At 41.5% G+C, this 16,199-nt stretch overlaps 2 protein-coding genes across 5 annotated transcripts; both read left to right on the top strand.

The window, feature by feature from the left end:
• The first annotated feature begins 676 nt into the window (after window positions 1-676).
• Window positions 677-5,215, top strand: cd164l2 (CD164 sialomucin-like 2). Its single transcript, XM_035993402.1, has 7 exons — window positions 677-2,298; window positions 2,414-2,517; window positions 2,953-3,039; window positions 3,402-3,494; window positions 3,588-3,629; window positions 3,831-3,984; window positions 4,242-5,215. Exons 2-7 carry the CDS (start codon window positions 2,439-2,441, stop codon window positions 4,255-4,257), a joined length of 471 nt encoding a protein of 156 aa, XP_035849295.1. The 5' UTR covers window positions 677-2,298; window positions 2,414-2,438; the 3' UTR covers window positions 4,258-5,215.
• Window positions 5,216-6,124: 909 nt separating this feature from the next.
• Window positions 6,125-14,430, top strand: sytl1 (synaptotagmin-like 1). 4 transcript variants are annotated; one of them, XM_035993270.1, is made up of 16 exons: window positions 6,125-6,344; window positions 6,669-6,768; window positions 8,407-8,533; window positions 9,730-9,881; window positions 9,991-10,102; window positions 10,195-10,252; window positions 10,333-10,369; window positions 10,460-10,500; window positions 10,684-10,800; window positions 10,989-11,155; window positions 11,252-11,354; window positions 11,546-11,707; window positions 12,027-12,105; window positions 12,223-12,322; window positions 12,539-12,744; window positions 14,007-14,430. In XM_035993270.1, the coding sequence occupies exons 3-16, from the start codon at window positions 8,409-8,411 to the stop codon at window positions 14,147-14,149; spliced, it is 1,602 nt and encodes a 533-aa protein (XP_035849163.1). In that variant the 5' UTR covers window positions 6,125-6,344; window positions 6,669-6,768; window positions 8,407-8,408; the 3' UTR covers window positions 14,150-14,430. The 4 variants fall into 4 exon arrangements, with proteins under 4 accessions (XP_035849163.1, XP_035849160.1, XP_035849162.1 ...); XM_035993267.1 differs by having other exon boundaries at window positions 8,408-8,533; window positions 10,333-10,500; XM_035993269.1 differs by lacking the exon at window positions 14,007-14,430 and adding an exon at window positions 13,494-13,924 and having other exon boundaries at window positions 10,333-10,500.
• Window positions 14,431-16,199: the final 1,769 nt, after the last annotated feature.

The raw sequence follows: 16,199 nt of genomic DNA on the forward strand, positions 1-16,199 counted from the left end.
TATAATAATAATAAAAATATCCCTAAAATAATTTAGAAATCTTATGGGACCGTGCCTGTATAGATGTGGATGGGGAGGGGTTTCTGGTAATCAAACAAAACCAGGAATGGCATTTATTTTGCGTGTTGTCTAATGTATTTATTTTTTAATTTTTTATTTGAGCATCCTAACAAAGAAACACAGCCCCCGAGTCGACCTACAGTATTTTAACAGCAGCAGGGAATTCAAGGCTTCCCCGGTTTGATAGTGAGCGTGGGTGCTGCAGGATGGCCTGAACGGTTGTCTACGTGGTCGAGCATATAAATGCGCTAACTGGGGGGATCTAGTCCTGTTCGAGCCATATTAGGACACGCTTCCTGCCAATAAAACCCTCCTACGTCACCTTGAGGATCTGAAATGTAACGCTCGTCACCTTCAAAAATGTCGAGCGTCTCCAAATTACTGCAAAATTACAGCTGTTTTTCGTCTAAAACACTATTGTAATGGATCCCTGTTTTATGTCCTTACACTAATGTCTTTTATTCAGTTATATCACATATGTGTATTTGTAACACTGTAATACTAACAGGTCATTTGCTCGTAAATTGCAGCATTATCCACTAGTTTGTCGCTGGTGTATCGATTTTTGGCCAGCAGTGGGAGCATCCGTCGAGGAAGAGATCGTGCTCGACAGGACTGCAGAATATTCCTTTGAGGTTTTTTTTGGCACGTTGACACACAAACAGCCACCCTGTAGAGCTGCACATGTACCCAGAAAATGTGTGAGAGAGCATATGAGATGTGGGTGTACATGAGCCACGTCGGTGTGAATGGAGGAGGTGGTGATGGTGTAATTCACTGCATAAAGCTGAAAAGAGTTTCGTAATTCTGGGCTCAATGCACCTGACTTTGAGGGCTTGCGGCCAGGGCTGTGACTCAGTGCATCTACATCACAAAGCAGCACTTTGCAGGTCAGAGGCTTGTACTTTTTGTGCTGGTGCATTTGCATGTGTGTGTACATAGAGCTGGAGTAGGGCGCCCTTTTGTCTTATTTCCACATCACCATTCCACAAAGTGATCAATCAGACTTCTAGACATCAATCAATATCAATAATATCAACCCTTTCTTGTGTCCAGATGCTGTATATTCAGATTATGTCTTAATAGCTGAGATTGTTAGAATGTGTCTGAAACTTGTAATTGATTTGTGATCAGATCAGTGATCTTGGCCACACAGCTAGTGAACAGTATTGCAGTAATTATTGAATACCTACTTTAAAACCTTGTCTGAGTTGTTTGTCATATAAGTCAATTATTGATTGATTGACAAGTGACTAGGTAGCACTTCATCACAGTCAGTGACCCATTTGAGGTGATGATAGACTATTGACGCACATGCTATCTACTGTGTATATATAGTCGCATGCCAACGTCGGGGTGTTTTAAATGCATTCACACCACAGTATAAATATAGCTGTCCTTTTGGATTGGATCACTCAAGACACATATTCAATCAATCAGCCAACTTTATTTGTCACATGAAATTGAGGTACAAATCTAGTTATATGTAATCCCATCAGCTCCTTCTACTTGTGCATGATTAATCATAAAGCAGATTATTATTATTTGTAATTTTATTGTTCCCAATTACTGTATCAGACACATCCCTGATTAAAACAAGCACCCTGATAGTGCTGATAAAGTGTCTTAAACAGATGTTTTCCAGCAGATGCCTGTTGTAAATGTACTTGTTTGAGTCTTCACACTCTTCACACTGTTCACACTTCACTTCACACTTCACACAGCTGGTTCTAATTTATTTCCTGGAACAATGGTTGCTACTTTTAATTGGCTTGTGAGTGCTTAAGATACTTGACACCCTTTGCCTTTGAGTGAACAAAGGAGGGATTTTGACAAAATGTTGTCTTACAAGTATATATTTTAGCAATGGTAGCGGTTAAGACAATAATGTTGCAGAGGATAAATTTGATTTGAACTTTGAATCCCTAATGACTAGCATGACTACTACAAAAGTTTATTGACTGCAGATTATTTGCATAAAAATGTACAGTTAATGTTCCCATGTGTCCCAACATTGTTAATGGTGTTTGTAAGGACATATGTGTGAATGCAGTGTGTGTGCACTGCCTGCAGAAGTAAACAGGTGTCACTCTGTCCAAACTGGTGTGTATTTCAGGAGGGTTGAGGTGGGCCAGTTGGTTGCCAGGAAACAAAGTTTGGGTATTACTCATGTTACACAGGTCTCTGTGTCTCCTGTCTTTCTCTCTGTGTCCCAGCTAGGAGCCATTTCTCTATACTGTAAGCAACTATTGGATACCCCTTTGAGGACTTACAGAAGATATTTTTACTGAAACTGTTTTGGTGACACCTTTATTATTCTCCAAACGCCAAAGTGTTCAGCTGTCAATTGCAGGTATTGGCGCTCTGTGGCTGTCAGGATGCAACAGTTGGTGTTGAAGGTCCTCTGCTCCACACTGCTGCTTCTAGCAGTGGTGCCCTCTGTGTACCCACAGTCAGGTATGGGTCCATCCACATGTCTTGCATTTATTAACTTATTGTATGACATTGCGGCGTATTTTGGTCTTATCAGAAATCTGTTGTTGTGTCTTCCTACACTTGGCATTTGATATCTCCTTTCCTTGACTCATGTTTTCACTATTTGATCTCCTTCAAGAGTCCCTGATAACATTTCCCCTAATAACTGTGAGGATGGCTTATTCTCCAGTACATTTTAACTTATTGTCATCTTGTGAGAGATGAATGAGAATCTACTCCCTTTTCTTTGGCATTATTCTTGAATTTTTGCCTATTCCAACATTGTCCAGACTGGTGGGATGTCTTGCAATAATTAAAAGCTGTTAAAATGTGTCTGTAGGAAGATAATTGTGCATCGATCAATTAACTGGTTTGAGTGACACTTCTAATTGACTGCCAGATCTGTCTCTCCTACAGATTGTTCTCAAGCGGAGTCATGTGACCTGTGCGTGGGCGAGTCCATGCTCAACCTGACAGGCTGTGTCTGGAGGCTTTGTCCAGATGGTGATACGCATACACACACATGCACGCACACACACACACACATGCATGCACACACACACACACACACACACACACACACACACACACGCGCGCGCACGCACGCACGCACACAAATGCAGACATGCGCGCGTGCGCACGCACACAGACACACACACACACACACACACACACACATGCAGACACACACCTCCATGACCTTTGATAGTAATTCAATCATCAAAGCTGCTGTAACATAAGCTTCCCAGGTTTATACAAGATGACTGAATTATTTAGTATGCCAGGAACGCAGACATCTCACACACACACACACACACACACACACACACACACACACACTAAAATGCTTGTTCTCTCTGTCTCAGGCAATGATACAGGCATGTGTGTGACTGATGGGGGCAACTCGGCAGACAACGGCATGAACTGTAGCTGGACTAGGGTGTCTGAATTATGCACAGGTAGCTAGCAAACAATACAAATCCAAAATTAACTAAATGTATTTATCTGCAACCTCAGTAATTCTCATTTCTTGTGGATGTTTTATTTCCCAGTTGTAGAGACTGTAGCTGAGGGAGGAGGTGAAGGTGACTCAGGTAAATTGTATCGACTCCAGCATCCCTCCCCGCCCCCTTCCCTCACTCTTGAGTCAGACATTTATTATTCCCATAAGAGCTGAGTAAAATGTTCCTCAATGCCCCGCAGTCATTTTAACCAGAAACAAAAAAAAAAAAACTTTTCCCACCCCACTCTGCTTTCATGTAATTTCACTGACTCTCCCTTTTCTTTCCCTCCAGGTGATGGAAGTAACACCAACTCCGAGTTCTCCCAGGCCAAGTTTGACATGTCCAGTTTCATCGGAGGCATTATACTGGTGCTGTGTGTGCAGGCAGGCGGCTTCTTCGCCATGCGCTTCCTCAAATCCAAAGAGCAGAGCAGCTATGACCCCATGTGAGTTTATTGCACTTAGGTGTTAGAGAACAAAGAATTTGACGTGACTGTATCAGTTTAAGTGCGTGCATGTAAATGTGTCTGTGCCACTAAGTTAAGTGACAGTCCGTTGGTGCAACAGCAGCCTCTGGTGGCAGGAGTGATCAACAGCACCCAATGTGCAATGTGATTCACCTTTAATATCCCTCTATATTGTATTTGGATTCTGATCACAAAACCCATCTGTCCAAATCAAAATTCTGCCTGTCTTCACACAGAGAGCAACCACAGTGAAGACATGATGTATGAAGGACAAACAGGCGAGGATTGAGGACAGCAGAGCAGTGACTCATCGAGGTCTGACGACAGTGGGTTTTTTTTTCTGAGCCCCTGTCATTTTTGGTTTTTTGTACCTCTAGGGGATAGGTGTGTTTATAGGAGGATATTTTTCTCAGAATACCGCATTGTGTAACGAGTGTCTGTGCACTGTGTTTGTATAGTATTTATATTCCAGAGACATTTTGGCTGTTGGTATTCCTACAAGCTGACAAATGAGAAACAAAAAGGCTCTGATTTTCCCAGCACTTTCAGCGATTCATCTTTGTGACCAAACCCACCATACATTTTCACCAATGCTACGTGTTAAGTGTTTGTCCTACAAACAACAAGCAACTAGCTGTATCAAATCAGCTGTTTTAACTGTGTAAATAGTACAGTGCGGTTATGGGAAAGAGTAATATAATCCCAATGTAGACAGTAGGTCAGACAAGGTCATAACAGGCATTTAAATATCTTTCAAGAACCCTAAAATAGACCAAAAATGAGACTATCTTGCCCATCATCTCAGAGGATGTCTGTGTTTTTAATGAGGAGCTGCATAACTTTCTAGTGTTTTATTGGAACCAACTATTTAAATATGTATGTATGTTATATCTTTTTATTTACTTGCAGTGAGTAAAATGATTTAGCTGGGGACCCTAAGGAGCCATCTCAACAACTCCTGGAGGTCCCTATAGACCCCACTTTTTGGAACATAGAAATTAAGCTTTATAATCTTAGCAATAGTCATTTAAACTTCATGCCTACTTACAATATGGTTTTACCACCACTCCTCTGATTTGTGTGTGTTTTTGTTTTGACTTGTCAATAGCTCAGAGTCTTTTTTTATAAATTAATTTTCATTGAGGAGATTTCTGTTTGACTGCTCATAATTATATTATATACATATCAGCTTTAACCCTTTAATAACAGTTCAAAGAGATGTGATGTGACCCTGTTTACTCGTGGTAATGCTGGTTACGTTTAATAGGAACAGTTTTTTTGTGATACTATTAAAATGAAAAATGCTTAAAAAGGCTGGCAGCCTGATTAAACTATGGATAAACACCTGTTACTGTGTGTGTGTGTCATGTCTGCTTTTTTGCATGCAAATGAGGATTTAGTAACTGCTAATCACAGTCAGACATTATACAGTTATGTGTTGAGTGCATACAGTATTTGCCCATACCAGCAGAGTGAGTGAACCGATTTGGCTGTAATCTGGGTGCGACCAGAGACATACTCCCAGTATCTGTAGATAAGAATCACCTATTAATCCGCACATATCTGATTGTCAGAAGGGATCCTAGCATGCAGCAGGGACAGAGCACTGATGGAGGCCTTTAGGGGAGCAGCGGGATAGCTGGTTGGATGCACCAGATGCAGTCTGAGCCAAGACCTATACAGGCTTGAATAAGCCCACATAAAAACGTTTCCCAACTGGCCACTGAGTGTGGCTGTCATCCAAGTCTGTTGACAAAGGACAGGACTGAATACAGGTCTTTCTCACTCTGAATGCACCCTCCCCCAACAAACACACACACACACACACACACACACACACACACACACACACACACACACACACACACACACACACACACACACACACACACAAGTTGAGACAGGCATCATGTGCTGCTGGCTTTACTCCCTTTAAAACAAGCATAGATATGTGTCATAGTTGCATATGTGTGCATAGTAGGCTGCTGTAGGTGCAGCAGCAACCTTAGTGTGTGGCCAAATGTGTGTTTAGCAGGTGTGGACAAGAAGGAAAGTTACATCCCACCTCCACCCTGCCATTTGGTGAAACATCCGTGTGTGTCACATCTCACACACACACACACACACACACACACACACACACACACCTTCCTCTCTCTGTATTTTCTGTTTGTTCCGCCTCATGCTCGCCTCCCAGCTGACTGTGGCCTCTGTGTGGAGGGCGTGCTCACTCCGTTTACTCTGCACACAGACCTCGACCGACCTCGACACACACCGCAATCTGGACAACTTTTTACAAAACTTTTCACAGATGGAAGAGGCGGAAGCTCTCACGTAAGGTAAAACAGTTTTTTTTATGTTTCTCTGTGTGTATTTGTAATGAATGTGAAAGGGGAGAGTTTAATCTTTAATCCAAAAGTGGCGACAGGTGTCCTGTCTCTCGCGCTGTTCAATTTGAGGAAAGTGCTGCATGGGCCTATTTTTCCTAAAGGAAACTTCATGTAAATTAGCTTGACCAGATACTTTATTAATCTTTCGAAAATAAACGTAACTGTTTAATCAGATAAGTACACCAATGCAAATCTTACTTATTACAATACATTATACAGTTAATGTCTTCCACTACTAACGCTAATATTATAATTTTCTTTGTGTTGGTTTAGGTGTCAGGATGTGAAAACTGTGGTGCGCTTGCATGATATTCTGTTTGCCAAACTCATAACCCCAGGAGGAACACTTTGCGCATGCGTTAATTACTCAAAGGTAACCGCCTCAAGGCAACACACACACACACACACACACACACACACACACACACACACACACACACACACACACACACACACATAGTGCGTTTCACTATCTTTGTGGGGACCCGTCATTGACATAATGCATTCCCTAGCCCCTTACCCTAACCTTAACCATCACAACTAAATGCCTAACCTTAACCCTTACCCTCACCCTAACCATAACCTAATTCTAACCCTAATCCTAAAACCAAGTCTTAATCCTCAAACAGCCCTTTAACCTTGTGGGGTCCACTATTTTGCCCCCACAAAGCTGGTTGGACCCCACAAGTATACTGTATTCCCGGTATTTGGACCCCACGAATGTAGTAAACAAGAACACACACACACACACACACACACACACACACACACACACACAGGATATATTGTGGTGCAGCAGGTTAGTTAATTACATACAGACGTTTGCTTTCCTCCTTTTTTAACATGCGCAACAAGTGTCAAAGCACGTAATGGCAGCTTGTTTAATTTCCAAGCCTTTTGTAATTTAAGTACTACTTAACAGTAGAGAGCATTTAGAGCAGGAGCGAAAGAAAGCCATTTAAAAACAGGAATAGCTACCTGACACAGCATGTGTCCTCGCCCACTGAGGCACCAAAGCTACAGGACACTGATCAATGATCTTTGATTAAGTGTATTGAATGGTTTAACAATGGGAAACCACAAGATAAACTCCAAAGGTATCTCAAGATAATTTACAGGATAAGATAGAAGATAAAACATATGCCTGTTAAATAAAAATAAAATAATATCTTGACACTTCCTTTGCTTTTGAGAAGCAGAACACTTTTAACTTTTAAGGCCTCAAGAACTATTCCAATAAAACAATCTAAGAAGGAAAAATCTACTCACAACTTATATTGACATATGCAACATGTGATCCCTCACATGTTGCAAAAGTGGACAGTGCTTCATTTTAAGGGGTCATAGGGCAAAAAGGTTGGGAAACACTGGTCTAACAAGTCAAAATGTTCAGGGATCAGTGAGGAGGGAGTCATATTTAAATGGACTGCCTTAATGTGAGAATGGCTGTAATTGGTGTGTGACTGATTAGAAATGATAATTCAATCAGCGGGCGTATGACTTGCATGCAATTCTTAATTATTGTTGTGATAATGTTACATTCCCTTCTGTAAAAACTCTGAACAAAGTCTCTCTCATCTGTTTCAATTATTGGTAACATAAATTTGTATCATAAATTGTAACACTGTTTTCCTTCCTGAATATTTATCTGCGTGAACCAACCTTGAACCAGTCCTCCTTTCCTCTGGTGCCTCTTTCTCATCTTTCTATTCTCATGTCATCTAAGTTAATGGAGTGATTGTTAAAAAATGTACTGTATATATCCTTGTTTGTCTCATTTAACCCTCAGAACATTGTGAACTGAACCCTGCTTTTTGTCACTTTGTTCTCGAGATCTTGTAACTGCTTTCAGAATCAACTCACAGGTCAAGCCAGTAGATAATAGGATACGAACCACAAAACGATCGGGATCGGATTGTTTTCTAACAATTATGAAGCATGTTCACATGTAATTAGAGATGAATAGGTGCCATATTTTTGTTTAAGGATTGTTGTTTTGCCTCTCACTCAGGGATGGAGGGGGAGCTGATTGACTCTTCTCTTGACTTGAGCCACCTGACAGAAGAGGAGCAGTCCACCATCCTGCAGGTCTTAGAGCGGGACTTGGATCTGCGTCATCGCGATGAAGGACGTGTAAGGTCAGAGGTGACTGTTTATCCTTTTTAGCTGTCAGTTTTGTCCAGTGATTTACATTTACATACAGACAGGTGGCAAATGAAAGGAAATAACTACATTAAATATCTCAGTAAGGTTGCATAGATAGATAAATTGTCCAAGTCTCTCCACCATTCTTACAAAAGATATTCCTTCATTTGGTGTTTTGATGATGATGGTGGAGAGCGCTATCTTACACATCAGTCTAAAATATCTCATAGGTGTTCAGTTGGGTTGAGATCTGGTGACTGATTTACATAATTTTTATACTCATGAAACCATTCAGTGACCCCTCGTGCCCTGTGAATGGGGGCCGTTGTCATCCTAGAGGATAAAACTCCCATCTGGATAGAAATGTTACATCATTGGATGAAGATGACCTCTCAGAATAACTTTGTATTGATCTGACGCTTCCTATCAAAAGGGATAACTCGTCAGAGTTATATATATATATATATATATATATAGTCAGAGACGGGATAACACCGTCAAGTCAAAAAAGTTGATAGGATGATAATGCCTTGATTGTATTATGCAGTACAAGCATTCTTTGATTAAGGTTGAAAATACACTTTTTGTACGAGTGCATGTTTGCTGTGTGACTGTTTTGGTAATATGAAAGCATGTAAGCTTAATACCATCTGAAATAATAATTTTGATGGTAGTTTTGATACAGGGGCCCTCTATGATATAGGACCCACTTTAAGACCCTTATCATGTCGGTTGATATTGTGCTTTAATAATGCACGTTTCCAAACAAACTTTCAATTAGTCAGATTACAACAAATTAATTGCTACACTGTGAACCCAAAGCTTTTGGGGGCTCTTGAGGGTCTGGGGCCTAGCAGCAGCTGCCAAACTTGCCTCAGTGGGGGAAGTCAAAGAACAACACAATGAAATTGTTTCTGCCTACAGAGCGGAGCAGCTCCTGCATCTGACAAATCAATTGGTTAATTGATTAATCAACTAATCCTTTCAGCTCTACTATCAGTGTGGCAAATGTATCAAAGAGAAGTGAACATGTTGTTGTTAATATAAACGGGAACCTGGCAAGTCAAATTTTGTGTTTTTTTAATGAGCAGAATTGACACATCTTTGTGACTGTTTAGTTTGGGAAAATGGCTGACATCAGCTGACTTTAACAGTTAGTCATGTTTGTCATGTAATTTCAATGCTGCAGGGTCCTCCAGCAGACAGAGACAGATCTGTCACGTTTCCGCTTCCTGTCAGGAGCATGGTTCAGCGAGGAACTCGGCAAACGCCATCGCAACTGGACGTCAGGATGTGCACTCGTCCACGCCACCATACGCCACAGGAAGACCAAGAACAGAGGTACGTTTTCAGTTAATGCAGTATTACTTTTACAGGCCTGTGGGGCTGTTTTCTTTACTGTAATAGGGATATCCCAGTGACCGTTCTGCATTTGTTGCCATGGTAACAGATGTGCCCCTGACTGAACTGTTTAATGAAGAGAGAGAGGAAACCTCCCGCAACAATAACACCTCTCCTGAGGAGACAAGACTGAAGGACAGAAGAGAAGAGGAGAGTGGCGGGTTAGTGAGTCACAGAACATTTATTTATTTTTTATTTACTTTTGTAACGTGTGTGGAGCTGCATTTTCCAATATCTTCTTTGTGTTTTTCAGGAGTCAAGGAAGTTTGAAACCTGTACCCACACCCACAACAAAAACACCCTTAGCACAGGTCTGTGTGTGTATGCTTGCTGCTTTTTTCATGCTTGAAAAACAAATCATCTAAATATGAATAATTATCTTCAATTCCAGGGTCTCCAGCATAGCAATAGTTCCTCATCATCCAAAGGTATGGATGTTTCTCAATCAATGCCTCTGTACCTCTTTAGCTGTCTCTTAGTATTATTATTAACTCATTCTCAACTCCTTCTGCTCATAGAGTGTGAAAGAAGAAGTAATGGCTACTCAGAGGAACCTGAGGTGAATTATTTAAATGTCTAAATTATCTCTCACTCATTTTGCCTTTTTAATAGGGGAGTATTAAGTATTTATATTATAAGTAGTTGAAGGACATGATATATGGCTAATAGGGAGAGGGCCAGAGATGATTGCTAGTGACGCTGTATCTGAGAATAATTGGTGTGTGTGTGCGTGTGCGTTTAGGAAGACTTTGACGGTCACAACGGGGAAACTGACTCTCTGAGCAGCTGCCTGACGGAGCCGGATCCAAATTCTCTGAAAACCAGCAGCTCCACCAGCAGCCTTCATTCAGGCTACACGGTACACTCACACTCACTCACTCACTCACTCACTCACTCACTCACTCACTCACTCACTCACTCACTCACTCGCACGCACGCACGCACGCACGCACGCACGCACTTGATCAGTTGGCTATCCAGCGACGCAAGATGACTCAGCTCCGGACAATGACGCAGGAGCTGATCTCTGTTCTGCATGTGTTATAGCTCAGTGGAAGCATGATGAGTCTGTTCAGCTCAGGGGATTTTGGATTGGTGGAGGTGAGGGGCAGTATCCAATTCTCATTGGTTTACGACACCCAGAAGGAGGAGCTGCAAGTCAAAGTGTATCGCTGTGAGGACATCGCTCCAGCACGCAAGAATCGCTCTGATCCGTAAGTGACAGTACATGTGTGAATGTGCATCTTGCAGCAACAAGCTCATGTACAAAGTCAGTCAAAAAATGTCTTATGTGTGTGCGTTTTTCACAGATACGTTAAAAGCTATCTCTTGCCAGACAAGTCGAGTCACAGTAAGAAGAAAACTGCAGTGAAGAAGAAGACACTTAACCCAGTCTATGATCAGACGCTCCGAGTGAGACACTCTCATTTACATATTACATAAAGTGGCATTCTTCACAAATATCTCCCTTCTGCCATCTTTCCCTCAGCTCTCCTCCACGTGTCCTGCAACATGCACTGCAGTCACTTGTATCTTGAAGATATCCTATCAATAAATTACCAGATTTAAAGTTTACTTCTTTATTCTGGTCTCCTCTCTCATAGTATAAAGTGCGGATAGGAGAGCTGCGGAGCAGGACCTTGAACTTGTCCGTATGGCACGCCGAGCACCTGAGCAGGAACGTGTTCCTGGGGGAGGTGGAGGTGTCTCTGGGCCTCTGGGACTGGACCTGCACTCTGCCTCTGTGGCAGGACCTGCAGCCGCGGGTATGGAAGAGCTGACAAGAATTGCATTCAAATGTGTGTGTGTGTGTGTGTGTGTGTGTGTGTGTGTGTGTGTGTCTGTGTGTGTGTCTGTGTGTCTGTCTGTGTACAGTGAGAAGTGTCTCTTGTGTCTAGGAGAGCTGAAGGGAGAGGAAGACATGCTGTGAATTTCAACTAAGGTCTTATGTAACCTTAATCTTTTCCTGCTTTTCACACTTCTGCCTCCCTCCCCCTTGCTTTTTCTATATCTTTCTTCCTGTACCTTTTCCCTTGCTTTTATGTTTTTTTCTTTATTCGGCTTACCCTTCACCCCTTGACACAGGTTAATTTGAATCCAGACTCCATTACTAGTCGTGGGACCATCTTGCTCTCTATAAAGTTCATCCCAGACGGATTTGAGGGTGAGCAGAGCAACCACATCATGGATGGAAGTTATGTCTCACCTTAATCACGTGTCTCATACTGTGTGTGTGTGTGTGTGTGTGTGTGTGTGTGTGTGTGTGTGTGTGTGTTTTAAGGTGGTGGATTGCCTCTGACAGGAGAGCTTCACATCTGGCTTCGGGAGGCTCAAGGTCTCCTGGCCAACAAAGGGGGGTTTATAGACTCCTTTGTCAGAAGGTGGGTCAGCTCTGCAACATGTTTCCTGATCTTTTGTCATCTATCTATCCTTGCAGCAGTTTTATTTGTAGAATATAATTTGACTATTTATTTACTGTGTAAATGTAAGGTTAAACATCTAATTTGCGTATACATACCCACCATATCTAAATATAACTGAATTGTGGTTTGAATCTGAATTTAATTGTCTCTTTATTATAATCCACACCCCACAAGCTACATACTCCCAGACGCCAGTCGGCAGAGTGGTCAGAAGACGCGGGTGGTGAAGCGCTCCATCAACCCCACCTACAACCACACCATGGTGTATGATGGCTTCCACTCCAGCGACCTGAGAGAGGCCTGCGCTGAGCTGACTGTCTGGCAGCGCGAAGGGTTAAAGCAGCATGTCCTGGGAGGGGTTCGTTTGAGCTGTGGAACTGGTGGGTGTCTCTACACTAAATGACACCCTCAAAATCACACAGATGCTTTTTTTTTAATGCAGATCTTGATACCATACACTGTATCTGGGTAGTTTGCTGGTTTCATTATGAGCATACAAAAGTGAACATTTTGAAAGATTGGTCATTTGTTGGGGCTCTTTCTAGTTTCAGCATAGTCTTCTGTGACAGATGATATAATAAGCGACCAGACAGGGGAACAATCCTCCTATCTTTACCTTGTTCTAAAGCAGCTGTCAGTGCACTGGTGATTAGGGACTGTATTTGTTCTCCTGTGCTTCAGTCCTTGTGGAGCCTGGTCTATGCTGAGGATCTTATCTTATCAAGTCACTCAGTTCCGGGCTGTTGTTGGCAGTGGGCTTCTTAAATGAACTCACTCCCTGTTTATCTTGGGCTGTCTTCTACAAGTCAGTAGGTGACAAAAGGTTTGCAAGTTATTGAATAAAGCTTGAGCATCTCCTTTTAAAATTCAGCTTTTCCGAGCTGTGATTAGAAATTCAATGCTACACACTACTCAATGCTTATGGGTCACTTGACATTTCTTATGCTTGTAGGAGGGCTGCAGTTTCTGTGTCAGGGGATGAGACATTGAAGGAGTTGTTTGATTGGTTGGTCAGATTTGTAGATGGTGCCATAAAAGCAGTTTTATGCTTGATCTACAGTGGTGTTAGAGTGATTGTGGTGACAGTATTTCCATCCAGTGCTTCTCTGCAATCCCTTTGGCATTTCAGGCATTTCAGATGGTCTTGTCATCAGAGGTCCTTTCAAGGTAACCAACGTTACTGTGCATTGCTAAATATCCACATATTGCTAAAAATGTGAGCAATGTGGAAATGTAGTTGTTGTGAAGTAGTTCTTTTTAGTGTTTTGTGCATAGTCGGTGCTCGAAAAGGAGTGTGTAGAACTCAAGATGGAGCTGATGGTGCAGCAGCCTCGGTCTCATTGTGGGTTTCCTAAAGGAAGATGATGTCAGTAGAGTGGTGGGAAGTGAGAACTTTGATGAGGTTTTGCTCGTTGTCAACAGACTTTTAACATAACGTTGTAGTATTCAGAGGGCAGGGCCTACTTCTGTAGACTTTTGGGATTGTTACTGCTTTCAGTTTGGGGGGGCTGTGGTAGTATATGTGCATATGCATGCATGTACGTACAGGAACAGTGGTCAGTTGTTGGGATGCGTTGAGGATTTCTGTGGTAATGACTTCAACATAAATAATAACAAAAAGTGTGTGTTTTCTTAATGGTAGGTCAGAGTTATGGGGAGGATGTCAGCTGGATGGATTCCACCGGAGAGGAGGTCGCTGTGTGGACCTCCATGATTGAAAACCCAAACCACTGGGTCGACGCAACCCTATCAATCAGAACTAACCTTGCACACCGGTCCCAGTGACTGACACACACCTTGGCTTGCACACACACACACACATTCAAATAATGGTGGGACTGAGGACACCATCAGCACATTTAACCTCTCTGTCCCAATTTCTGTTTTTTTATACATACAAACAACACAGGAGTTAGTGGTGCAATATTATGAACTAATTGGCGTAGATTAGAAATACTTGTACAATGTTTTACTTGTATGTTTTTGGTTCAGTCTGTCTTATCTGACAAAAGTGTAAACGTGTAATCCATTGTAGATTAATTAAATTTCAAACCTGACCTGATGAATCACACATGCTTCTTCTTTACTTCCTAAATTTAAAATATTACATCAAAGAGACAAAAATGGAGAGATCATTTTAAGAAATGAATAACCACATATTTATTTCAAGTTGTTTCCCAGACCTCTTAAACTCTTTGGAGCATGCCAGAAAAATAGGCCTAATCAATTTCACCATGAAGGAACATGTGTTCTTCTTTATTGTCTTATTATTGTAATTATTATATTTTTGTAAATTGTAATTGGATAAGATAGAATGGGCCTACAGTTGCATTTGTTCATTTTCCCCTTTTGATAAATTACCTGACTACCACCTTGTGGTCAGACTTTATACTTACTCTATATAGCCTACTTTTCAGGCACATTACACAGGTACCCTGAAGAAAAAGGTAAAGAGCACAGGAAGAGAAGATTTCCTGCAATTTGTCCTCGCTCTTTACATCAGTTATCCATCCTCCCATTTATCATCAACAGACAGTAAAGTGAGGCATTTACAATATGAGTCAGAGCTCCTGTCCAGCAGATGGCAATCTTACCATTCCTGCTTCAAGCTGGAATGAGACCTTTTGGGATTCACGAATCTCTTTAAATGTAAGGTCACATCTTTTGCATCTTTTGTCTTGACTGGATGCCAGACAATGGAGCTCCAGTCTTATGTTACTGAATCTGTATTAATTTCCCTAGATCTGTATGTATTTGCAAGAACACTAAGAGCCTCGATGGGCCCTTATTGATTGTAGAGAGAACCTTCAATGCCCCGATAAAGGGTCACTCTTAGGCTCCTGCATTTTTATTTAATACTTTAAATGTTACTTACTAATTTGAGGGTACCAGAATACTGCAAATTAGGTGGGAATGTATTTTGAGCCTTTGACCTGCATTTGCTTACTTTGCCCAGTCAGTTGTGTGGTTATGGTTATGCATAATTACATAATCAATAATCTATTTGATCACACTGTTTGTAGCCTACTTCACAGAATTCTAACCCATTTTACTCGTGTAATAATACTTTTTACTAAAGTTTGTAGCCAGATGTAGTTGGCTTTTATTTCTGTGCAGCTTCACACACAGACACCGATGAACTGTGTGCTGTAAGTGAGGGTTTGACAGTTGATTAAAATATCCCAGATGCAGCTGCTAAGGCTGTTGATCAGTGAGCATCTGAGTGTGGCTGCAGAGGATGATCACAGAGCATGAGGAGGAAGCTAATCGCTCAGAACAAGTCGATGACCAACATGGATTTAAACAGGAAGTGCATTTACACAGTGAAGGTTTGTTTTGTTTCCTATCTTTTGTTACGTTCTTGGCTAAAACAGTCTTAAAGCTCTGTTTACAGGTCTTGAGGAGTTCTACTGAATATGTGAAAATTGCTGTTATGCTGTATTACATTAACGTTACACTGACTTTCTAAAAAAAAACTACTTCCACCCCATTTATGGGGAAGGTTGGCTAAATTACAAACAAACACATATCTGTATAATGCAATAAAGTTCAACAGCACCACTAACTATGTCCTCCAAAATGATCGATGAGGTAGGTAGGGTATAGCTAGACATACATAATAAGCTGGAAACTGAGTGTATATCCAACACTATTTGGGGAAGTGCAATGGTAAATCAGTGGAATAGTTTTTATAAGGCCACCAGGATGCCCACCCAAAAAAATTTAAAATGTAAAGAATTATGAAAGTATAGTCTTGTAAGTGGACTCCCCTTATAGCTTATCTTTCAAACAAACCAGACTGGATGATGAAATGCTGAAATGAAGGAGAACTTGA

The sequence above is a fragment of the Sander lucioperca genome, chromosome 16 (genome assembly GCF_008315115.2).
Source record: "Sander lucioperca isolate FBNREF2018 chromosome 16, SLUC_FBN_1.2, whole genome shotgun sequence".
NCBI classification, from domain to species: domain Eukaryota; kingdom Metazoa; phylum Chordata; class Actinopteri; order Perciformes; family Percidae; genus Sander; species Sander lucioperca.